This window comes from Dendropsophus ebraccatus, chromosome 11 (genome assembly GCF_027789765.1).
Source record: "Dendropsophus ebraccatus isolate aDenEbr1 chromosome 11, aDenEbr1.pat, whole genome shotgun sequence".
NCBI classification, from domain to species: Eukaryota; Metazoa; Chordata; class Amphibia; order Anura; family Hylidae; genus Dendropsophus; species Dendropsophus ebraccatus.
This window is the reverse complement of record NC_091464.1, coordinates 9,712,516-9,737,673: the sequence shown is the minus strand read 5'-3', so window position 1 is coordinate 9,737,673 and position 25,158 is coordinate 9,712,516. Positions and strand designations below refer to the sequence as shown.

Below are 25,158 nucleotides of genomic sequence, written 5' to 3'. Positions count from 1 at the left end.
GTTGTTTGCGGCGCCGCAAGGGATCCCGGACGGAGTGTATACTATGTGTATATGCTCCAGCCGGTATCCCATAGTTGGTAAAGCAACGTATATTCTCATAATAATAATCACGGCCATTGTACAACGGCCAGGATTTTATGAAAATATACGTTGTGTGGACATAGCCTTAAGCTGCATAATAGCACAGTTTAACATAAAGTATAATACCGAGAACACAGCGGACAGCTAACTGAGCGACGGCCATGTTCTCTGTGTGCCCTTAGTGTCACCCCCACAGCCCAGCCCAATCTCCGCTTCCAGTGGCCTCAACTTCAAATAGTCGGCACTTAGAGATCGCTTGTGCCGGCTATTTTACAGTGTAGATACCGCCGTCACAACTGACAGTGGCATTTAACCCCTCCAGAGCCGCTCCATATGAAGCAGGGGTCTGCTGTATATGGAGCAGGCCCTCACTGCCAATGACTGCGGCCTGCACTCACGCAGACAGCAGTCATTTAACCATTGCAGGGAATGCCCAGACACCCCTTCTCCCCAGGACCTGCAGGTGCAGCAGCAGCGGTCCCGCCCCCATCCTCTCCCCAGGACCCGTCATTGCAGTGGTCCTTTATCTCCCCCCGGGGACCACTGGTCCGGTGGTACAACAACTCCCAGCATACCTTCTTGTGCATTACAGTAGTACACAAGAAGTAGTGCACAAGAAGATATGCTGGGAGTTGTAGTGCACAAGAAGGTATGCTGGGAGTTGTTGTGCCGGGAGGCTGTTGCTGCATTGTGCGTTGTGCACTACGACTCCCAGCATGAGGTTCTGCAGCAGCTGAGGTGTAATATGAAGTTCTGCAGCAGCTGAGGTGTAGTATAATTTCTGTTTACCTTCATAATACACCTCAGCTGCTGCAGAACCTCATAATACGCCTCAGCTGCTGCAGAACCTCATAATACACCTCAGCTGCTGCAGAACCTCATCATACAACTCAGCTGCAGAAGAACCTCATCATACACCTCAGCTACTGCAAAGCCTCATCATGCACCTCAGCTGCTGCAGAACCTCATCCTACACCTCTGCTGCAAAGCCTCATCATACACCTCAGCTGCTGCAGAACCTCATCCTACACCTCAGCTGCTGCAAAACCTCATCATACACCTCAGCTGCTGCAGAACCTCATAATACACCTTAGCTACTGCAGAACCTCATCATATACCTCAGCTGCTGCAGAACCTCATCATACACCTCAGCTGCTGCAGAACCTCATCATACTTCTCAGCTGCTGCAGAATCTCATCATACACCTCAGCTACTGCAGAACCTCATCATATACCTCAGCTGCTGCAGAACCTCATAATACCTCAGCTGCTGCAGAACATCATCCTACACCTCAGCTACAGCAGAACATCATCCTACACCTCAGCTGCAGAAGAACCTCATCATACACCTCAGCTGCTGCAGAACCTCATCATACACCTCAGCTGTTGCAGAACCTCATCATACACTTCAGCTGCTGCAGAACCTCCTCACACACCTCAGCTGCTGCAGAACCTCCTCACACACCTCAGCTGCTGCAGAACCTCATAATACGCCTCAGCTGCTGCAGAACCTCATACTACACCTCAGCTACTGCAAAGCCTCATCATACACCTCAGCTGCTGCAAAGCCTCATCATACACCTCAGCTGCTGCAGAACCTCATCATATACCTCAGCTACTGCAAAGCCTCATCATACACCTCAGCTGCTGCAAAGCCTCATCATACACCTCAGCTGCTGCAAAGCCTCATCATACACCTCAGCTGCTGCAGAACCTCATCATACACCTCAGCTGCTGCAAAGCCTCATCATACACCTCAGCTGCTGCAGAACCTCATCCTACACCTCAGTTGCTGCAAAGCCTCATCATACACCTCAGCTGCTGCAGAACCTCATAATACACCTTAGCTGCTGCAGAACCTCATAATACACCTCAGCTGCTGCAGAACCTCATCATACACCTCAGCTGCTGCAGAACCTCATCATACATCTCAGCTGCTGCAGAACCTCATCATACACCTCAGCTACTGCAGAACCTCATCATATACCTCAGCTGCTGCAGAACCTCATAATACCTCAGCTGTTGCAGAACATCATCCTACACCTCAGCTACAGCAGAACATCATCCTACACCTCAGCTGCAGAAGAACCTCATCATACACCTCAGCTGCTGCAGAACCTCATCATACACCTCAGCTGTAGCAGAACCTCATCATACACCTCAGCTGCTGCAGAACCTCCTCACACACCTCAGCTGCTGCAGAACCTCCTCACACACCTCAGCTGCTGCAGAACCTTATAATACACCTCAGCTGCTGCAGAACCTCATAATACACCTCAGCTGCTGCAGAGCCTCATCATACACCTCAGCTGCTGCAGAACCTTATAATACACCTCAGCTGCTGCAGAACCTCATCCTACACCTCAGCTGCAGAAGAACCTCATCCTACACCTCAGCTGCAGAAGAACCTCATCATACACCTCAGCTGCTGCAGAACCTTATAATACACCTCAGCTGCTGCAGAACCTTATAATACACCTCAGCTGCTGCAGAGCCTCATCATACACCTCAGCTGCTGCAGAACCTCATAATACACCTCAGCTGCTGCAGAACCTCATCATAATACACCTCAGCTACTGCAGAGCCTCATCATACACCTCAGCTGCTGCAGAACCTCATCATACATCTCAGCTGCTGCAGAGCCTCATCATACACCTCAGCTGTTGCAGAACCTCATCATACACCTCAGCTGCTGCAGAACCTCATCCTACACCTCAGCTGGAGCAGAACCTCATAATACACCTCAGCTGCTGCAGAACCTCATAATACACCTCAGCTTCTGCAGAACCTCATAATACACCTCAGCTTCTGCAGAACCTCATAATACACCTCAGATGCTGCAAAACCTCATCATACACCTCAGCTGCTGCAGAACCTCATCATACATGGAAAAAAACAGGCTTATATTGTTAGTCTATGGTGTCTTTTTTTTTCTTACACAGAGCGGGGGAGAGGATGCGCTGCAGTGGTCTTCTCCTGATCGGTATGGGTTTGAATGCTCGAACCTGGACCGATCAAAACTTTTGATATGTCTCTATAACATGTCAAAAGTTTTTTTTAAATGACTGGTACCCTTTAAATCAGTGATGGCTAGACTTGACACTCCAGCTGTGTCAAACCTACAATTCCCAAGGTTAGCCATCACTGCTTTAACGGGTACCTCTTTCAAAGTTGATGTCTCTGGAGTGGTGTTCAGACACAGGTGCTACTGGGAGATTGGGTGGAACTGGTCTGGTGTGGGACATATCGAATAAAACCAAATCCTCTACAGGCAGCTGTGTCCCACGCCACACCAGAGACATCAGTCAAAGATATGTCCCGGATTTTTTGTTAATGGGGTCCCAGACACTTTGGGTGTATGGGGCCCAGAAATTCCTGATGGCGGCCCTGACTTTCCAGCACCTCAATACTCATTTGAACAGTTTAGAATAATATGCTCACTCATCTCAAGTCCTGACCCCACCTGTAGGGAACTTATCAGAAAACCCTTTAATGATAGAATATACTTTGCTTTTTTTTCTATCTTCTGTATCTGATCAGCATGGAAAAATTAAAAAAATTAACCTCATGAAAATATTTTCCTATAATTTGCATAAATGTCACTTACAGGGATATCCTGTGGAAAGCCTCCAACATTAGTAGACGCATTATATGAAGAAAATGACAATTTATTCGAATCTGAAGCAATTTATAAATGTAAAAAGGGGTGAGTTGAATAATAGAATGTTTTGCAATGTTATATATAGCGTTAGGTGGTGATGGTTCCAGCACTCCGACAAAGGGGGTTAAAATCAAAGTCCTTCATTACATATCTAAGTTAAAAACTTTGCTGCCCGGCATGACCATGTCTAGATGTTCCTGCCAACTTGATTTATGAAAGTGGTACATGCCAGGGTAATTTGGATAATTGTAACCTTTTTACTGCAGCATAATATCTCGCTCCAGCTGTTTTAAGTGATTATTTTTGTGCCGTTTTTTTTATTTTAATTTGTATAGATTTCAATTGTGTCAGGCATTTGGATTTCTGAAAACGACTATGTGGTGCACTGTAAACCAAGTGGAAAGATTACTTAAAAGTTTCAATTATCCCCCTTAATGCATTGGAAAACCAAACAAAAATGAAAACACATATATGTGTATGTGTCAGATGCCAGGAAGGGGTTAAACCAGTTGGTTCATTTTTCATCTATGACCTACAGCATAGAATTATGAGCATGGATTTTAATTTTTGGTGCTAAATAATAGTTTTAAAGCAGCCTAATGCTGCGTTTACACAGACAGATTTATCTGACAGATTTTGGAAGCCAAAGCCAGGAATGAATTTGAAAAGAGGATAGATCCCAGTCTTTCCTTTATGACCTGATCCCTGTTTATAGTCTGTTCCTGGTTTGGGCTTCAAAGATCTGTCAAATAAATCTGGTTTGGGCTTCAAAGATCTGTCAAATAAATCTGTCTGTGTAAACGCACCATTAGCTGGGTTCACACTACGTATATTTCAGTCAGTATATTTCAGTCAGTATTGCAACCAAAACCAGGAGTGGATTAAAAACACAGAAAGGATCTGATCACACAATGGTGAAATTGAGTGGATGGCCGCCATATAACAGTAAATAACGGCCATTATTTCAATATAACAGCCGTTGTTTTAAAATAACAGCAAATATTTGCCATTATATGGCGGCCATCCACTCAATTTCAACATTGTGTGAACAGAGCCTTTCTGTGTTTTCAATCCACTCCTGGTTTTGGTTGCAATATGAGGACCACAATACTGACTGAAATATACATATACGGACTGAAATATACGTAGTGTGAACATAGTTATGGTGCGTTTACACAGGTAGATTTATCTGACAGATCTTTGAAGCCAAAGCCAGGAACAGACTAATAACAGGGATCAGGTCAGAAAGGAAAGACTGGGATTTTTCCTCTTTTCAAATCCATTCCTGGCTTTGGCTTCTAAAATCTGTCAGATAAATCTTTCTGTGTAAACGCACCCTTTGGCTATGTTCCCACACAGTATTTTTGCTCAGTATTTTGCAACCAAAACAAGATAAAGACGCTAATTCTTGCTTTCTCCCTCGTGTACGCCAGCTGTATCCCGGCTTGCCCAATGGCCGCTTCCCACGCCAGATTTGGGCTGGGTTCACACTACGTTTTTGCAAAAAATAAAAAGATTTATTTGTGTACATCCCTTTAGGTTCATTTTTCCATTGACTTCTATTATAACAAAAAAAAAAAAAACGGATGTTTTTTTAACGGACACAAAAAAGAGGTCGACTACGTTTTTGTGTATGTTAAAAAACGGATGCGTTTTGATCTGTGTTTTTTTTATAATGGAAGTCGATGGAAAAACAGATCAAAACGGATGCACACAAATGCATGTTTTTCTCATCCGTTTTTTGCACAAAACTGATGAAGAAAACGGATTGCAAAAACAAAGTGTAAACCCAGCCTTAACATGATTTATGTCCACCCGCAGACATAACTCATGATACAATTTGACACCTGCTCCCGAGCAGGTGTAGATTTGTTCTGCAATGCCTAAGCTAGATGCAGGGCCGTCTGGCTTTACTAAAATGCGTACACCTCTTAGTAAATCTGGCAGGGGAAAAGGGGGAGGGGCAATGCATGACCGAGCTTGGATCAATGTCATTGCGATGGTGTAAAAGAGTAAATAACAGGCAACTTGATAAATTTGGGCCATTATTTTTAGGGATGCAAAAGAATGGTCCGTGGAGTCTCATTTACGAGTCTCAAAACACGGGAGTAGCCAGATATCCCTCCAGGGAAGGAAAGCCTGTTGCCGAGGGGTGCCTCTCAGTGGGGAGAGCACCAAACCACCCTGATACGTAGCCCCTTAAGTCCCACTCTGTTGCGAGTATTGGAACATAAATAGGGAAATACCAGGGAGGCCCCTTTTATGTCAAAGTCTAACTCAGTGGCGAGTATAACGACATAAGACAAGGGTTACCAAGGCTAGGCATCCATCCACAGACTGCAGTTTCGGGGTATTTGCCCCTCGTCAGTGTGGAGCAGGATTCTGGCTACTGGGGCAATGAAAAATAGACTCCCTGAGCTCAGCGATTGCTGTGTTTTGGGAAAAATAGTGCCTTTTTTCAAGCATAAAAATTTAATGAACAGAGCATTAGTGTGAGAAAACCAACATGACCTAGCTGCTGGAGCAAAAGGTGACAAAAATGGCAGTAAAAAAGACCATCCACACAGCAATGGTGTTTATGAGACAACCAGAACAATCCCAATGAAGAAACAACGAAAAAAACGCCACCCCCTCAGCATGCTTCCATTGACCTCCAGCTTACATCTGCCCGCTGACATTTTTAAAGGCATTTTTCCAGGATTTTAAGGCAGTGTGAATCCGACCTTACTAAATCATTTAGCAGACAATTTATGTAGTCTCAAAAATATTAAATAATTGTTCTTGAAGGGTTATTTATAACATCATATAACATTAGATCGATCAAGCAAATACAGTATAACAAATGTTCCTAATAAGAAGCATAAGTATGGCTACGGCACGCTAATCACACATACGATTACTAATGACTTTAAGCAGAAGAGTACAAAAAAACAAAAATATATAAAAGATTATATTTGCTTTTTTAATTTTAGATACAAAATGGTTTCCGAAAGTAATTCTCTGAAATGTGAAGCACATGGAAAATGGAGTCGCCCTTTACCTCGTTGTGAAGGTAAATTATCAAATTCAAACATGGAGTCGTATTTTTGCTTCTTAACAACATTTCCCCCCTAAGACAAATGAATAAAACAGATCTGGTAAAATCTACCTGACATCACTTTATATCGGCTGTTAAATCATTAAAGTGTCCCTGTCGTTATAACTTTTAAAGCAAATTTGCCATTTACATTATTATTTTTTTTTTTTTTAACCATATCGGGGATCTTATGTTTCATACATGTTGTTGTTTTTTTTGTTTGTTTAGCTTTTGTCACTTTAATGTAACAAAAAATCTTGGTTTATTTCTTAGTCCAAAAATGTTCACCACCTGAGGAACTTGAAGACGGATCATATAGCAATAAGAAAGATGAATATAGCTACAATGACTCTGTGACATACAAGTGTAATACATTGCAGCTTGTAGGAAAGGCTTCAGTATCCTGCTTAGAAGAGGGCAAATGGTCATCTGGTCCACCACAGTGCAAAGGTTAGATATTCTCTCGTAACTTTATCAAATCTGAAGTGAACATGAATGGGGTTAGACAATTTTAACATGTTTTCTTCTCCACAAACCATTGCAATGAGTATGATATGACTTACTAACACAGTACACATGATGTAGATCTTCACTTGCTCCTTGTTAGGCAGCCATGTATAGACTGATGTGCCTTCTGGTTTTACACCAGGACAAGGGACAGGCGAATATGCCTGTCCCGACCAGCCAATCAGTGACTGGAGTGGCGTCTCGCCTCAGTCACTGACTGGCCCAGCGGCCAGTCCATCAGCCGGGTCATAATGTGTCAGCACTGGGGTCCTGAGGCCGGTTACACCACTTACCGTGGGCACGGGGAGAGGTAAGTTCCTACTCCTGATCAAATTCCCACCTGCCAGCTGCCAGATTTAAAACATTTCTTTATCAATATAGGATATATATAATACAGACTTCTTTATCAATATAGGATATATATAATACAGACTTCTTTATCAATATAGGATATATATAATACAGACTTCTTTATCAATATAGGATAGCATCATAGGGAACCTCTGCCCACCACACACGATGGGTGCACAAGGCACTGAGGTCTCGCCACTACTGATAGGACCATTATATGTAATACTGTTTTAAATGCTGGGTGAGAACTTCCAGTTGACCAATGACCAATACTATAGATCCATTAAGACAGGGGAATTTAGACTGGATCTTGCCTTACTGGCTGTTGATGACACTGTCACCGATTTCCATATTAATTTTGTGGGCTCATGGCCCTTTGTGGGTGCAATTTTTCTTAATAGTTCATACCCTCTCCAATTATCACATAGACGCTACAGAACACAGCATAGCACTATAGTATATACGTTTTCTTACAAATATGGATACAAAATACTGACCAAATTACTGTCATTTCACAGGGGCCTTAAAGGGGTTCTCCAGAATTAGAAAAACATAGTCGCTTTCTTCCCAAAAACAACATCACTCCTGTTATCAATTAGTTTGTAGTATTACATATCGGCACCGTTCACGGTGGATGTGATCTGCACCCGCTGTTTTTGGAAGACGACCGTTTTCGAGCAACCTAAATGTATAGATAATGTAATGACTGCCATATTTACCAGCTGATGAATTTTACACAATAATGAGCCTTTTGATACTTCTCTTACAGCGGTGTGTACATTCCCTCGTGAACTTGACTTCGCCGTGGTGGAAGAAGAGTTTATCCACCAAGACTTTTTTGACATTGGAAAAACTGTGCAGTATAAATGTCGCCCGGGGTTTGTTCCTGTCACTGGCCTGAGTAATACCGTTACCTGTCTCGATAACCTCACATGGTCACAGCATGAGTTATTTTGTACACGTAAGTGTATTTTGTCATCCCATTTCCGCTAAGCTGTGCATTATCTATATAATATTATAATATTGGGGTACATTTACATCCTTTCCCCACTTGGTAACGACTGATAGACCCAGAAACTGACTATGTATTTCTCCATCCTTCATCATGTTAAATGGGTAGTCCAGAGACTAAAAAACTTTTTTTTTTGCTAATACATTGTTTTAATAAAGTTATATTGCCTTGTATTATGACTTCATTAAAATAAATGAATCATTTTCACTCTACATAGCCGCTTCTGTTAGGTGGCAGCATTAAGGGGCGACACGGCCCCTCTGCTTCCACCAACATTCATATTGGTACCTGAATAAGCCCTGAAGTTCCAGATCTCATGTTCTTCTCAAGCAGTGCGGCACAGCGCTGTACAGAGCAGGGTCCCCTCCCTGTCTACTGTGTATTCTTAGATAGAGTACAGTACTGTGTGCAACAACTCATCTCTGTATAACACTGTGCCGCAGCACCTGACCAAAGCACGGGATTGGGAGCTTGAAAGCTTGAAAGGGCTGAGAAACAATATCTGTATTATTATACGTAGAGGACACAGGGTTTTTTTTGTTTTTTTTTGGGCAGGTACCTACATTTTATTTACTCTCTAGTTATGTGAATGAAAACTCTAGAATCTAAAAATTAAAAATAATTTATGTGTTGCCCATTCTTCTGTGTACACAAGAAGTCTAGATAGAATAATAAATTGTTAAAGGGGTAGTTTACAGAAAAATGTTTGCTTTCTAATCGACCGGTGCCAGAGATTTGTAATTTACTTGGGTAAATGAATCACTACAGAGGATAATATAATATTACAGATGAATTTGATGAAGCTGGAGGCTTGGGCAGATAAACAGCAAATGAAGTTTAATGTAAATAAATGTAAGGTTATGCATTGTACATTGTACAAGTACAATTATGTGCTAAATTATAAAAGACTGGGTAAAACTACTTCCGAAAAGGACCTGGGGGTATTGGTGGACAGTAAATTCACTTTTTTAGTGATCAGTGCCAGGCAGCAGCTGCCAAAGCTAATAAAATAATGGGATGCATCAAAATAAGCTGAGATGCTAAAGATGAGAACATAGTTTTACCTCTTTATAAATCACTGGTCAGACCACACATGATATATACTGTATACAGCACCATGCACCAGTATATAAGAAGGACACAGCTGACCTGGAGCAGGTACAGAGGAGGGCCACAAATTAAGGGAATGGGTGGGTTACAGGACCAAGACAGGTTATCACGCTTGGGGTTATTTACGCTAGAAAAAAAGACGTCTTAGGGACGTCTAGAGACGTCTACGTCTAGAGGAAAGAAGATTTCACCATCAGCATTGACGCAGGTTCTTTACTGTAAGAGCAGTGAGACTGTGGAACTCTATGCTACATGATGCTGTCATGGCCGATTCATTAAAGGGGTAGTGCGGCGGTAAAAAATTATTCACAGAATAACACACATTACAAAGTTATACAACTTTGTAATGTATGTTATGTCTGTGAATGGCCCCCTTCCCCGTGTCCCACCACCCCCACCCGTGTACCCGGAAGTGTAGTGCATTATACATACCTGATCCGTGCCAACACGCGTCCGCCATCTTGTGCCAAACGTCATCTTCGGCCGGCCGGCCCGAACACCTTCGATCTTCATGAGTGCCGGCCGCGTCATCAGCTGCTCAGCCGCGATTGGCTGAGCATAACTGTGCTCGGCAAATCGCGGCTCAGACATAACATACATTACAAAGTTGTATAACTTTGTAATGTGTGTTATTCTGTGAATAATTTTTTACCGCCGCACTACCCCTTTAAATAAGTTCAAGGGAGGCCTTGATGCTTTTCTTGAAAAATATAACATTACAAGTTATGGGCATTAGGTTTCCGGTGATACGCTGATCCAGGGATTATTCTGGTTGCCATTGGAGTCGGGAAGGAATTTTCTCCCTGTGATGGGGCAATTGTCATCTGCCTCATAGGGGTTTTTGCCTTCCCTGGATCAACACAGTAGGGTTCCCCTAGGTTGAACCTGATGGATTCTCATCTTCTTTCAACCTTATTAACTATGTTACTTCTCTCAAAAAATATCAAGTTTTCCAGTACTTATCAGCTGCTGTATGTCCTGCGGGAAGTGGTGTATTCTTTCCAGTTTGACACTGCTCTCTGCTGCCTCCTCTGTCCATGTCAGGAACTGTCCAGAGCAGTAGCAAATCACTAAAGAAAACCTCTCCTGCTCTCCAGAATGGAAAGAATACACCAATTCCTACAGGACATACAGCAGCTCATAAGCACTGGGAGACTAGAGATTTTTTAATAGAAGTAAATTACTAATCTCTGGCACTTTCTGGCACCAGTTGATTTGAAGGAATTTTTTATGTGAATTTTTAAGCATTTAAATATTTTGTGTTTAAGTTCTAAAAATAAATATTACATGCATGTTTCTTTTTATCCCCCCCAGGCATATCATGTGGTAACCCAGGAGATATATATCATGGTCAGATGCAATTTAAAGACTTCCTTTTTGGTTCTATAGTCAACTATACCTGTGATGCAGGGTAAGCACAAGGTCCTCCTTATACAGCACAAGCTTGCGCTTTAAGGCCAGGTTCAGACTATGTAACTGTGCGGCTGTATTTGCGGCTGTAATTGTGCGGCGGTATTTTTGGTGGTTCATGCGTACGCTGGAAAGTATACGATATACGGCTGCACAGTGCACGCTATGTATGAATCTATGGCCCGATCGTAAACGGACCCGTAAAAAATGAACAAGACCATTGTTTGCGGCTGGACATGCGGCCGGGGATTGACAGGAGTACTTCAAAAATAGCCGGCAATGATGCCGAATGCCGATGCCTCTAATAGTTAATATATTAAATTAATAAAACACATTGGGGGACATTTATCATTTGCACCTTTTTTTGCGAATATTTTTAGCACTGTGCACTGGCTTATATGTTTGCAGCCTAGTAAGGTATTTATGAACATTCACATGTTGGTTCATAAATCACCTGCTATAGCTTCCCTGGCGCTGTGCATTTTACTGCAGGTATTCATGAATTGACCCTGGTTAAAAAAGTTCCGCTACCCTGGGACTGGAGTACAGATGCGAACGAAAATGCGAAAATTTCCAAATTCTCACATGATAAATCCCGGCTGAGAATATTCTTACGGATAACCACGCCCACAAATGTCAAGAAGGCAAAAAACTGGAGTAAGCTGTCATATTCACACATACACCGAGCTAAACTGTTTAGTAAATCTGACGAAGGGCTGTGCACATCACACTTACGCCAAAAAATACTAAGGAGCACAAGGTACACTGCTTGATACATGTCCCCCATTCTCTTTCTAATAAAGTGCCTTTCGTTGGTCAATAATTTAATTCTAACGAATCCATCATTTTGCAATTAAATATACTGTTAAAATAAATAGATATATAAATAAATGTATATTTATATATATATATTTATTTTTTGACAGTATATTTAATTGCACAATGATGGATTCGTTAGAATTAAATTATTGACCAACGAAACTGAATTTATTTAAATGAAAATGTGTTTTATTAATTAAATATTAATTAGTACAGGAAGCTCCATAAGCCGTTAATTCATATTCCCGGCAATAGAGCATTCTGTACTAATCATCACTTTACTTTAATGAAAACATCAAATGTTTCTTCTAATTATGTTATGACAATAGCATTATTAGAAGAAACATTTAGAATTATATGTGCGCTCAGCTGATTGGCTGATCGGCTGAGCGCACATATAATGAGCCGGTCCGCAGCACAGTGACTTCATTGTGCTGCGGACCAGCGAAGAGACAACATCGGGGTGAGTATACAGCTCTCCCCACCCCCTCCCCAGCACTGCACCCCTCCCAGCAAGGAAGGGGGGGGTCAGTTAACCCCTTCCTTGCTGGGATGGGTGCAGTCTGACATCAGTCTGGCCCCCAAGGGGTTAAGGGGGATGCAATACATCCTCCCTTAACCCCTTGGGGGCCAGACTGTAAGCAGCGATCTGTAAAGATGCTGCATACTGTAAGGAGCACAACACCGCTCACAATCACCGCTCCTGTTTGTGTGTTTTTTGTGTGTTTCTCCCTTTTTGTTTTTCAGATATCGGTATCCTGGGGATTACGTCGGATTCCGTGGACTACGTCGATGACCAGCGTTTTTTTAATGTTTTTTTTTTTCATAAAATGGTCAATGAGGGGTGTGGGGGTGTTTTTATTTGAATAAAAAAAATTTTTCACTTGTGTCTTGTCTTTATTTCTTTACTTTATAGACTTAGTAGTGGAAGCCGTCTAATAGACGGAATCCATTACTAAGTTGGGGCCTAGTGTTAGCCGGTATAAAATGGCTAACACTAACCCCCTATTATTACCCCAGTACCCAATGCCACCAGATGTACTGGGAAGAGCCGGGTGCCAGTGGTCCCGGAGCGTCAAAATTGGCGCTCCTGGACAGGGCGGCAGCAGGCTGGTAAGATTTAGGCTGGGGAGGGCCTAAACCAATGGCTCTTCCCACCCTGGTGTTACCAGGCTGCTGTCGTTTGGTTTTTAACCCGGCTGGTTATAAAAATAGGGGGGACCCTATGCGTTTTTTTTTTTAAATAAATAATTTAAAAAAACGCATAGGGTCCCCCCTATTTTTATAACCAGCCGGGTTAAAAACCAAACGACAGCAGCCTGGTAACACCAGGGTGGGAAGAGCCATTGGTTTAGGCCCTCCCCAGCCTAAATCTTACCAGCCTGCTGCCGCCCGGTCCAGGAGCGCCAATTTTGACGCTCCGGGACCACTGGCACCCGGCTCTTCCCAGTACCCCTGGTGGCATTGGGTACTGGGGTAATAATAGGGGGTTAGTGTTAGCCATTTTATACCGGCTAACACTAGGCCCCGACTTAGTAATGGATTCCGTCTATTAGACGGCTTCCACTACTAAGTCTATAAAGTAAAGAAATAAAGACAAGACACAAGTGAAAATTTTTTTTTATTCAAATAAAAACACCCCCACACCCCTCATTGACCGTTTTATTAAAAAAAAAACATTAAAAAAACGCTGGTCATCGACGTAGTCCACGGAATCCGACGTAATCCACAGGATACCGATATCTGAAAAACAAAAAGGGAGAAACACACAAAAAACACACAAACAGGAGCACAACACCCATCATTGTGAGCGGTATTGTGCTCCTTACAGTATGCAGCATCTTTACAGATCGCTGCTTACAGTCTGGCCCCCAAGGGGTTAAGGGAGGATGTATTGCATCCCCCTTAACCCCTTGGGGGCCAGACTGATGTCAGACTGCACCCATCCCAGCAAGGAAGGGGTTAACTGACCCCCCCTTCCTTGCTGGGAGGGGTGCAGTGCTGGGGAGGGGGTGGGGAGAGCTCTATACTCACCCCGATGTGTCCTCTTCGCTGGTCCGCAGCACAATGAAGTCACTGTACTGCGGACCGGCTCATTATATGTGCGCTGAGACGATCAGCCAATCAGCTGAGCGCACATATAATTCTAAATGTTTCTTCTAATAATGCTATTGTGATAACATAATTAGAAGAAACATTTGATGTTTTCATTAAAGTAAAGTGATGATTAGTACAGAAAGCTCTATTGCCGGCATATGAATTAACAGCTTATGGAGCTTCCTGTACTAATTAATATTTAATTAATAAAACACATTTTCTTTGAAATAAATTCAGTTTCGTTGGTCAATAATTTAATTCTAACGAATCCATCATTGTGCAATTAAATATACTGTCAAAAAATAAATATATAGATAAATATACATTTATTTATATATCTATTTATTTTAACAGTATATTTAATTGCAAAATGATGGATTCGTTTAAATTTAATTATTGAACAACGAAAGGGACTTTATTACAATGAAAATGTGTTTTATTATTTTAATAGATTAACCATGAGAGACATCGGCATTACTGCAGAGGATCGCAAACCCCGGTAATAGCGATTCATGTAAACTGTTTCCCTGCTTTCCCAGATGCATCCAGAGGTGTTTGCATCACTTTCTTAAGATTTTATTTGTTATTTTTAGTTGAACCAGATTTCAAAGTAAATGACCGTATGTTTTGAGCCGCATGTCTATTTTTTCCCACGGCCGGAGTTTTATCCGCACATTTACAGCCGCATAAAAAATACAGCCGCACAGTTACATAGTGTGAACCTAGCCTAAAGGGGTACTCCAGCAAAAATATTTTTCTTTCAAATCAACTGTTTTCAGAAAGTTGTACATTATTGAAGTCTTATTGGGAGGGGATACAGGATTTGATATCAGCGGTGTTGGGCCAGGTGGTAGCCTTTTCACCACTCACTTTTCTGCACCAGTCATGTAATCAGGGCCGGGACAAGAAGTTTTGGTGCCCTAGGCAGAGAAGGCAAATGGCGCCCCCCCGCGCCCCCCCCCCCCCCGAACCCGGACCGCGGAGGCCAGCTAACCGGACCGTCCCGGGGAAGTTAGGAGGTCCCGCTCCCCACCGCACTGCCTCCCGCCCCATAGGCGTACTGTCCTTAGATGTCAGTACGCCTGTGGGGCTGGGGGCAGTGTCGGTCCGGCCCCCGGATGATACGCGCTCTCTGGGGACGTCGCGGGGATTCCCTAGCAGAGCGCGCACCACAGACCTCAGTGTACTTCCCGGAAGTACAGGCCGGCGGCGTACACTGAGGTGACTGGTGCGCGCTCTGCTGGGGAATCCCCGGGACATCCCCAGAGAGCGCGCATCAGCCGGGGGCCGGACCAGGAGAGGAGAAGAAGACAGGCGCGGCGGGGGAGCGAGGTGATAGGTGAGTTGTGGTTGTTTTTTTGTTTTTTTTACTGGGGGCCATCTATAAGGGGAGAGCGCACAGGGGGGGCTATATACTACAGGGGGGACCTCACAGGGGGGAGCTCACTGGGGGGCAATATACTACTGGGGGGAGCTCACAGGGGCTATATACTACTGCGGGGACCTCACAGGGAGCTATATACTACAGGGGGAGAGCACGGGGGCTATATACTACTGGCCGGAGCTCACAGAGGGCTATATACACTACAGGGGGGCTACATACTACTGGGGGGAGCTCACAGGGGGCTATATTCTACGGGGGGGCACACCACCAACCAAAATGGCACAAAATGACACTAAAACAGTACATATTATACATATAGTTAATAATATAGATTCTAAATGTACTTATACTAACTCAGTGTGAAACCTGGGCCTGTTTTCTTCTCCCTATGCTTCTCTCCTGTGCTTTTCTCCACCATACTTCTCCCCCCTACTTCTCTCCTGTGCTTCTCTCCACCATACTTTTTCCCCCTGCTTCTCTCCTGTGCTTCTCTCCACCATACTTCTCCCCCCTGTGCTTCTCTCCTGTGCTTCTCTCCACCATACTTCTCCCCCCTGTGCTTCTCTCCTGTGCTTCTCTCCACCATACTTCTCCCCCCTGTGCTTCTCTCCTGTGCTTCTCTCCACCATACTTCTCCCCCCTGTGCTTCTCTCCACCATACTTCTCCCCCCTGCTTCTCTCCACCATACTTCTCCCCCCTGCTTCTCTCCTGTGCTTCTCTCCACCATACTTCTCTCCCCCATGCTTCTCTCCTGTGCTTCTCTCCACCATACTTCTCTCCCCCCTGCTTCTCTCCCCTGTTTCTTCCCCATCCCCAGGTTTCTCTCCCCCATTGTTCTCTCCTGTTTCACAGGGGCACCATAGTTTGGGGAACTTTCCCCGCGGCACACCCGACCATGTGTCGCGACACACTGGTTGAACATCACTGGCCTAGAGTGTCTGTGCCCTGTGGTCTTATTGTGATGCTTATAATGGTTTTAGTTTTTCACCTATGGGGCTGTATGGGGTATCATTTTTTGTGCCATGATCCCTAGTTTCTATTAATACCATATTTGTGTAGATTGGATGTTTTGATTACTTTTTATTAATTTTAAAAAAATATAATGTAACAAAAAATCTGTAATCTTGGCGCTTTTTTCCCCTCTTTGTTTACGCTGTTCACTGTAAGGGATGGCGATTGTTATATTTTATTAGATTGGACAATTACTCACACCACAGTATATAATATGTTTATTTATTTTTTTAATATGTTTATTTATATAATGGTATATGGGGATGGTGATTTTAATCTTTATTTTTTTACACATTTTAAGTTCCCCTGGGAGACTTTTACATGCAATCAATAGATTGCATAAACTGATCAATGCTATGCCATAGGCATGGCATTGATCAGGGTTATCAGCGCTCTGCTCATTGATTCTGCCACAGGCAGGCCTAATCAGCAGAGCACCGATCGGACCGTACAGAGGAAGGTAAGGTAAGAGACCTTCAGCAGTCTGTGAAAGCGATCTGGGCCCCCGCAGTCACACTATGGGGGTCCCGATCGGTAAGTGACAGGACCTGCTCCTGTCACTTACACTTAAATGCTGTGATCGCTTAAGGGGTTAATGACAGGCTGCAGCACGATCAGTGCAGCCTGTCATTAACATAAGGGCCCAGCTGTGGCTGCAGCCGGCCCCCATCTGCTATGAAGCGTGCTTCGCTCCGGAGCGCTCTTCATAGCTCCTTAGAGACCCATGACCTAAAGTTATGTCCATGGTCGTCTGGTGAAAGACATTCATGATGTAACTGTACGTTCAGGGTCGTCTAGGAATTAAAGGAGCCCTCCAGGCCAAACCAAGAACCAAGGGGGCAGTGTACAAAGATTCACACTTTGGTGCTGTTTGTATAGTTTTGGAAACTAACACGGGTCCAGCTCCTAGACTCTAGTGTTTTGATCTTCTTCTAGTATCTATAAAGTGTTTAAAGCAAATCTACCAGCAGGTACATCGCTTTAAGATCTTTACATTAATAGACTGGCACTGGCACGGGGATGCTGGTGCCTTGGTCATTTTTTTTTTGACCTGTAGCCCAGTTTCCGAGCATAGCGCTGGTCTCTTACTGGTCACTGCCCCAACATTCTGCCCTCCCCTTAGAATCAAGGAACCGCATCACAGAAGGGGAGGGGTTTCGTCACACTGGGGTAGGGCCCGCCTCCAGTGCTTCAGGCCTGAAGCTGTAAAGCTCTTAGAGTGATGTACCTGCTGGTACATTTGCTTTAAAGATCACTATTAGGTTATGTTCACGAGTCTTTTATTGGCTGTATTTTGGACGGTTGTCATTTTAAAGCAAAAATTTGCCGCATTATGCAAATTACGGGCGTATTTTTCTCTCAAAATTACGGCCATCCAAAAAGATTGCTAAGAATCAACTAAACAAGGACATTGGGGAGGATTTATAAAGACCGGCGTACAAGGACTATATACTATATTAGGCCTCGCCCCCTTTCCCCGGCAGGATTCACTAAGAGGCGCACACCCCTCCGGCCGGCCGGCCAGGCCCCCGAATCTGCACTCGGCGTACTAAATCTACACTTGCTTCCAGCAGGTGTAGATTTGGATTATGATTTACAACTGCGAGCATGCGTAAATGATGATAAATGTGGCACGGAATGAGGCCACGCCTCCTCCCCGTCTCGTCACGGCCCCCCAGGGCTCCCCCAGCCCACCCATCGGGCGAGCGGGGCGTGCGCTTTGTAAATGTCCCCCATTGTGTGAAAATAACCTTAGGTAAGTTTCCCTTGTAAAATGATCTGCAGAAATGAACACTGCACAGTGACCGGTTGCTATACACAGCAAAAACAGAATCTGTTAGTTTAAAAAAAATAAAAAATAGTCTATTTAGTAAATGAAAAGGTGTCAAAATCATTTAAAAAAACAAAATCTTTTTGTTCTTTATATTTAAGATATTCAATGTTAACAAGAAGAAGTGATAGAGAATGTCAAGCAGATGGTACATGGAGCGGTAAACCCCCAGTATGCAAAGGTAAGTCACCACAAAAAATATTTAGGTAGTGTTCACACCTAAGTTGACATTCACTATCATTGCGCCAATCATACCCTCCTACTCACCTGATGGGCGGGCGGCAATGCAGGGAGGAGGCGTGGCCAAAGTCAAAGAAATCAATGAGATTAGTCTGCCATGATCTGCCGTCAGGTTTGGGTAAATTAGGCTGTCGACTTTGAAGTGATCCATTAACCTTTTTTTCCCCCAAGAGTTTCCATATTTTTTACTACTGCATATGTCAAGCTAACTGGTCTGTAGTTACTGGTCCCTTCCTAACTACTCTTCCTGTGGATGGGTATAACATTGGCCATTCTCCAATCATCAGGAACATCCCCTGATAGAAGGGATTGGGTATACAGTCAGACTGACACAACTCATATTTGTGTCCTTTTTTTATAGAACCTGTGTGTGATCGCATCTGGGAATTGCAAGAAGAAGCTCGGAAATGTACTTCAACCCCGGATGAATGGATTAAGTACCTGCAGGTGCAGTACCTCTACCTCCAGATAGAGAACTTGAAGCTGGACATTGAAATTAAGAAGAGGCAACTGGATTTGCCCTTTCAAACCAGCTCCATATTACATAAATAAAAAGGAAGTTACAAGGAAAGCGAAGAAATTGTGGTTGTACTTTGTTTTTGATTTGCTACTCTCTCTTTTTATGACCTAATGCTATAATAGGTCAAATAGTCCGCTATGCAGTATTTTGTACACTTGCTTAATAAAACATAATAAATTTGCATTTACTCAATGTGTATTTTTTTTTATACTGAAGCAATACCTTTTATATTTTATTTATTTAGGGATAACCTGATCTCAGCTAATATAGTTGTACTATAGGATTCATCAGGTTAAGTGTTTTTGCTTATACATTCATTTAGAATACTTGTCTCCTTCTCCTGATATGCTGCTTTTTCCTTCCCATTGTTGACAGCTCAATGTCTAGGTTACAAACCACCACCACTCTGCTCTAAAAGCAGTAGTCTGGTTGGTGTATATATATAGCTATAGTATACAGTATATACACTTTGGGGTACGCCAGTCTTAAATCAAGCCCCGCCCCCAGTTTCCCAGACAGATGTACTGAGAGGCCTCTTTGTAAATCTAGTTAGCCCTGCGCCTGGTGCACCCGAGCAAGTGTAGATTTGTACCACGATACTCATGATAAATCAGGCATGGGAGGAGGCCACGCCTCCTCACCGCCTTACCGCCTATCAGGTGAGCAGAGCATGCGGCTGGAGTATGCTGCGGAAAATGGGCAAATTTACTGTGTCGTAGGCCTGAGGCGCATTTTTATAAATGTCCCCCAATATCTCCATACATCTACATTATAGCAATACCAGCCAGACCACTGCTTTTAGAGCAGAGTGGTGGTCTGTAACCTAGACAACAAGCTGTCAAAATTGGGAGGTAAAGAGCAGCATTTCAGGAGAAGGAGGCAAGTTTGCTTAAAGGGGTTGTGCGGCGGTAAAGAATTATTCACAGAATAACACACATTACAAAGTTATACAACTTTGTAATGTATGTTATGTCTGTGAATGGCCCCCTTCCCTGTGTCCCACCACCCCCGCCCGTGTACCTGGAAGTGTGGTGCGCTATACTCACCTGTCACGTGCCGTCTCCCCCCGTCTCCGATCTTCATTCAGTGACATCTTCTTCGGCCGGCCGGTGAACAGCTCCGACTGTTCCGAAAGCCGGACGCCCTCTGCAGCGTCATCTGATGCTCAGCCGCGATTGGCTGAGCACAGTTATGTGCTCAGCCAATCGCGACTGAGCACAGTTGTGACGCGGTGGAGGGGGGACGGGCGGTAGCGGCTCGGCCGTCTGTCCGAAGATGACGTTTGGCACACATCGACTGTTCCGAAAGCCGGACGCCCTCTGCAGCGTCATCTGATGCTCAGCCGCGATTGGCTGAGCACAGTTATGTGCTCAGCCAATCGCGACTGAGCACAGTTGTGACGCGGTGGAGGGGGGACGGGCGGTAGCGGCTCGGCCATCTGTCCGAAGATGACGTTTGGCACACACCGACTGTTCCGAAAGCCGGACGCCCTCTGCAGCGTCATCTGATGCTCAGCCGCGATTGGCTGAGCACAGTTATGTGCTCAGCCAATCGCGACTGAGCACAGTTGTGACGCGGTGGAGGGGGGACGGGCGGTAGCGGCTCGGCCGTCTGTCCGAAGATGACGTTTGGCACAAAATGGCGGACGGCCCTTGACAGGGATCAGGTAATGTATAATGCACCAACACTTCCGGGTACACGGGTGGGGGTGGTGGGACACAGGGAAGGGGGCGATTCACAGACATAACATACATTACAAAGTTGTATAACTTTGTAATGTGTGTTATTCTGTGAATAATTTTTTAGCGCCGCACTACCCCTTTAAATATATTTGCAAAAATATTTACCTTGACAAGTCCTATAAGTATAACTATAAGGCTATGTTCACACTACGTGAGAGACCGGCCGTTCCGTCACCCGGAGCCGCTCGCTTCATTGTGTCAACTGACAGGGTTTCCTACGGCCGCAATTTACTGAATTACGGCCTCACAAAACTGACATGTCAGTTATTTGCGGCGCCGCACGGGATCCCGGCCAGAGCATGTACAATGTGTATACACTCCGTCCGGGATCCCATAGAACAATAGACAGTGTTCACAGGCGCATAAAGTACGGCCGCTGTTGCCTATGGCAACAACGGCCGTACTTATACGTAGTGTGAACATAGCCTAAAACTAGAACAGACAGAAACGCAGCAGCTACGGACAGGGCTACGGATATGCATCTGCAATTGTCTGCATGTGCATGGACACGTTCATTAGGAATACACTTGTATGCGATGTCAAATAGCTGCATAGTGTCTTCAATACAGCAAAACATGGTCCCAGGGGGATGATCACCCTGCACAAACGCTGGCAGAGGCGCATGCACGGGATCTGCACTATGGGAAAGGGGACGGCACAAAAACTTCAGTTAAAATGATATCCATGGGTCATGTCCTCTGTCTCTGCGGTGTGAACACAGCGAGCCGCATTGCATTGTCTTCAATGCAATGCCGCCCCTGCAGTAAAGAAGGGACGCCGATTCCATTGCTATCAGCGGCCGTTCTTTAGTCAAAAGAGTGAAAATAAAACAATGTGTGATCAGCCAAAAAAAAATCTGCCGTTTTTGGCAAAATGAGATTGTAAATAGTCAGCATATTCATATTCAAGAAACCAACAGAAAAAAACTTGTAAAAAATGGCAATTTGATGACGGAAACACATTAGTAAATGAGGCCCATAATGCAGGTTTAATAAAACTTTTTATTTCAGGAATGAGAAACGCTCTATCCAATCCGTCACAGACCCTGTAAGTTACTATGTGGCGAGGTTCACACTAAGTAAAAATGATGGTTGACTTTCATAACATCGTCTGCCATTGTAAAAATAGCGTCCAGTATGAAAAAAATAATGTTATTTGTGCAATGCCGGATGTTATTATGAAAGACGGCTGTCATTTTTACATAGTGGGAACCTAGCCTAAATCTGTAATTATAAATACACCTTTTCAGTCGTGACCTCTCCGGTCAGCGTACAGTACGTACGGGACGATTTTTCTCTGGTAATCTGTGGTGCAATATAGATGAAGATAAGTTACATTCTGGGGAACAGCCCTATCAGGAATTACAGCAATGTATTTCCAGCTAAATAATTCTTCATAAGATTGGAATGTACTTTCATGTATATCTGTCATCACCAACCACAACAGAACGAACAGAGAGGATAATGTACAGTGTAAAGTTCTACTCAAGTATGGACTCATTTTTAACCCCTTCCCTCTGCAGCATTTTTTATTTTTCTTTATCTATGCCACCTTCTAAAAGCCCCAACTGATTTTTTTTTATCAGAAATGTGAGCTTGTTTTTTGCAGGATATGTTTGTCTTCAATTGTACCTTTAACATATAATTAAAAACTCTTCCAAAGGTATTTAAAGTGACACTGTCACCTCCTTTTTGCGAGTGGGCGGGGCCTAGCGGCCCCTCGTTGCCCATTGGAACGGGCTGGCTTAAAGGTATAGGCCCCACCCCCTCTAGGGCGGCCCACCAATGGGCGTCAAGGGGCGGGTGTGGTGGGCGGGGTTAAGTGGCGATATTGCTTCGAGGCCCCACCCACTTAAAACAGTCTGCAGTTGATAAATCACATATAGATCACTTTTTACTTGAGCAAGCACCACGACGTATGATATAAAATAAGGTATGAAAAACGCTAAATTTACCCTTTACACCTGTGGAGAGATATCAGAATGCACAAGGGGGGGGGGGACAGTGTCACTTTAAGAGGGATGTAATGAAAATGAATGGTAAGTCTGCTATTGCTTTGTCGGTTGCCTTGCAGTAAAAGGGCCATATAACATGTGGCAAACTATAGGAGAAAGTTTGCTCCCTGTGCTATTACACGTACAGACAGTGAAAGGGAGGTGCAGCAGAGCGGGTGAGGTGGTGGGGGGGATGCCCACAGGAGGCCCATTGAAGTGAGTGGCTGTCTGTTAGGCCCTGTCAGCGGCTGAAGTGGGGTCCACTGGTTGAGCGGGCCTGAAAATATAAGAATCTATTAAAAAAAAAAAATCTGTGTCTGTATTGAAAAAAACAGCAGCTCACCTCAAAGGAAGACAGACCTCACACGTCAGTCAAGAGAAAAATATTAAGATATTCTAAAAAAAAAAAAAAAGATATGGGTAACAACATGATAAGTATTAGTATACTAATGCCATCTAGTGGCGTTTCTAGGTAATACAAAAAATGGTAATAGAGTGCATTATGGTACAGAACAAAACCTGTTTTCTGTCAACTGTTATTACAATATATTAGTGGTGGATTTCACTGGTCTTTACACTTGAAAAAGGCAGAGGTCCTCCGAAACATAGTATGATGTACTCATGGCTATGCCTCTCTGGACTGGGGGTCTCTGCAAGGATAAACGCGGATTCAGAGCGTCCTTGCTGAATGTGAAGACTCAGTGTTATAGTCAGCCCCCATTGTATGTATACTATTTATAAAGAATAAAATTTGTGAAAGCTACATTTGTGTCCTTTAATGTGCTCCTCAATGCCTTTCCTTGCTTACATTGTTAACATTGTGATCTTCTTTCTTCTATTTTCAAAAAATCTTGGAAAACTCAATTTGCAAAGTTGAAATAAAAGTGACCATTTTTACACCTCTAAAGTGGGAAGAAGTTCCCCATCACTACTTAACATTTCTTGAATCACCGTATTTATTCTATCAAGTGCCCTTGTGGATCTGTCTGTGATCTGCTGTAAAAATTTATTGTTACCATTACTAGAAATGAGCGAATCGCAGATTTAAAGGATGTGAAGCTCTTTGTTTGATCTGCGCTCCGCTCATTTAGCCGCCGGGCCTTTAACCTGTTCACGTCAGTAACATGTATATCTACGTTCCTGACTTCAGGGGGTTTGATGTGTGCAGGACCACTGCAGTGCTGCGATGCCACTGCTGCTTGCCATTTACCCCTTAAATGCCGCAATCTATAGCGATCACAGCGTTTAAGGTACTCAGTGACAGGACAAGCATGGCTGTGGGGGTCCCGATTGTTTGTGCCGACGGGCGGGGGTAAGTCACTTACCTCGGTCCTGTCGGACCGGTCATCTATGTATAGAGTCTGCTCTCAGGCAGGCTTTATGCATAGATCACCAATAACACTGATCTATGCTATGCTATGGCATAGCATAGATCAGTATATGCAATCTTATGCATGTTTAAAGTGAAAAAAAAGGTGTAATAAAAAAAGGTTTTAAAAGTATAAAAAAAAACCTTATAACCCCCCAATAAAAGTTTAAAATACCCCCTTGCCCATTATAAAAATAAAAATATAAAAAAAATAAAATAAATAAATAAACATTATATGGTCACGTGCATAATTGTCCGATCTGTTAAAATATAACATTATTGTTGCCGCACAGTGAACGGCGTAAACGGGGGGGGGGGGAACACACCAGAAATCAATCAAAATTTTTCTGTTACACCAATATGATATTATTAAAAACTAGAGATCATGGCACAAAAAAGAACCCCAACCAGCCCTGTAGGTGGAAAAATAAAAGCGCTATGGCTCTTAGAAGGCGGGGAGGAACATTGCATTAACTTGACTCGGCCATCAAAGGGCTCAGTCTTGAAGGGGTTAAATCCTTTACATGAATTGCAGGATACATTCCTGAGCCATGGAGTGCCAACCTTTCACAGATAGTCTGCTCCATATCTGACCTCACTGGCACACCTGTATCTCTGAATTACAGCCTCCTGACATTCTCCTCTCTCTTCTTCCCATCTGCCTCCCCCAGTCCAGACCCCTGCCCTCCCTCATAGGAACCTTAAACACCTCCACATACAAGCACTCTCAGACTCTCTCCTTCATATCTTCTTACAATTACCTCAGCTTTTGACATGGTCGCCCTTCTCACATACAATAAAACTTGATGAATAAACAGACAGCCCTGGTATATCGTTCCAACCAACCCCCTAAAGCAAGTGTCCAGGGCTGCAGAGCGACACTAGAAGAAAACCCTCTCCAAGTAGGAATTGCAGACATACAAGCAAGCACTCCTTACCTCCTT

General features: G+C 43.8%; 1 protein-coding gene across 1 annotated transcript in view; it reads left to right on the top strand.

Annotated features, from left to right (window-relative positions):
• LOC138767539 (C4b-binding protein alpha chain-like) overlaps nucleotides 1–19,297 on the top strand; it is a 106,596-nt gene extending 87,299 nt beyond the window's left edge. The window contains exons 19-25 of the mRNA XM_069945095.1: nucleotides 3,690–3,786; nucleotides 6,714–6,793; nucleotides 7,091–7,267; nucleotides 8,445–8,636; nucleotides 11,112–11,208; nucleotides 18,452–18,531; nucleotides 18,952–19,297. Coding sequence (XP_069801196.1) covers nucleotides 3,690–3,786; nucleotides 6,714–6,793; nucleotides 7,091–7,267; nucleotides 8,445–8,636; nucleotides 11,112–11,208; nucleotides 18,452–18,531; nucleotides 18,952–19,142 — 914 coding nt within the window. The 3' untranslated portion in view covers nucleotides 19,143–19,297. The remainder of the gene's footprint in view (nucleotides 1–3,689; nucleotides 3,787–6,713; nucleotides 6,794–7,090; nucleotides 7,268–8,444; nucleotides 8,637–11,111; nucleotides 11,209–18,451; nucleotides 18,532–18,951) is intronic.
• Nucleotides 19,298–25,158: the final 5,861 nt, after the last annotated feature.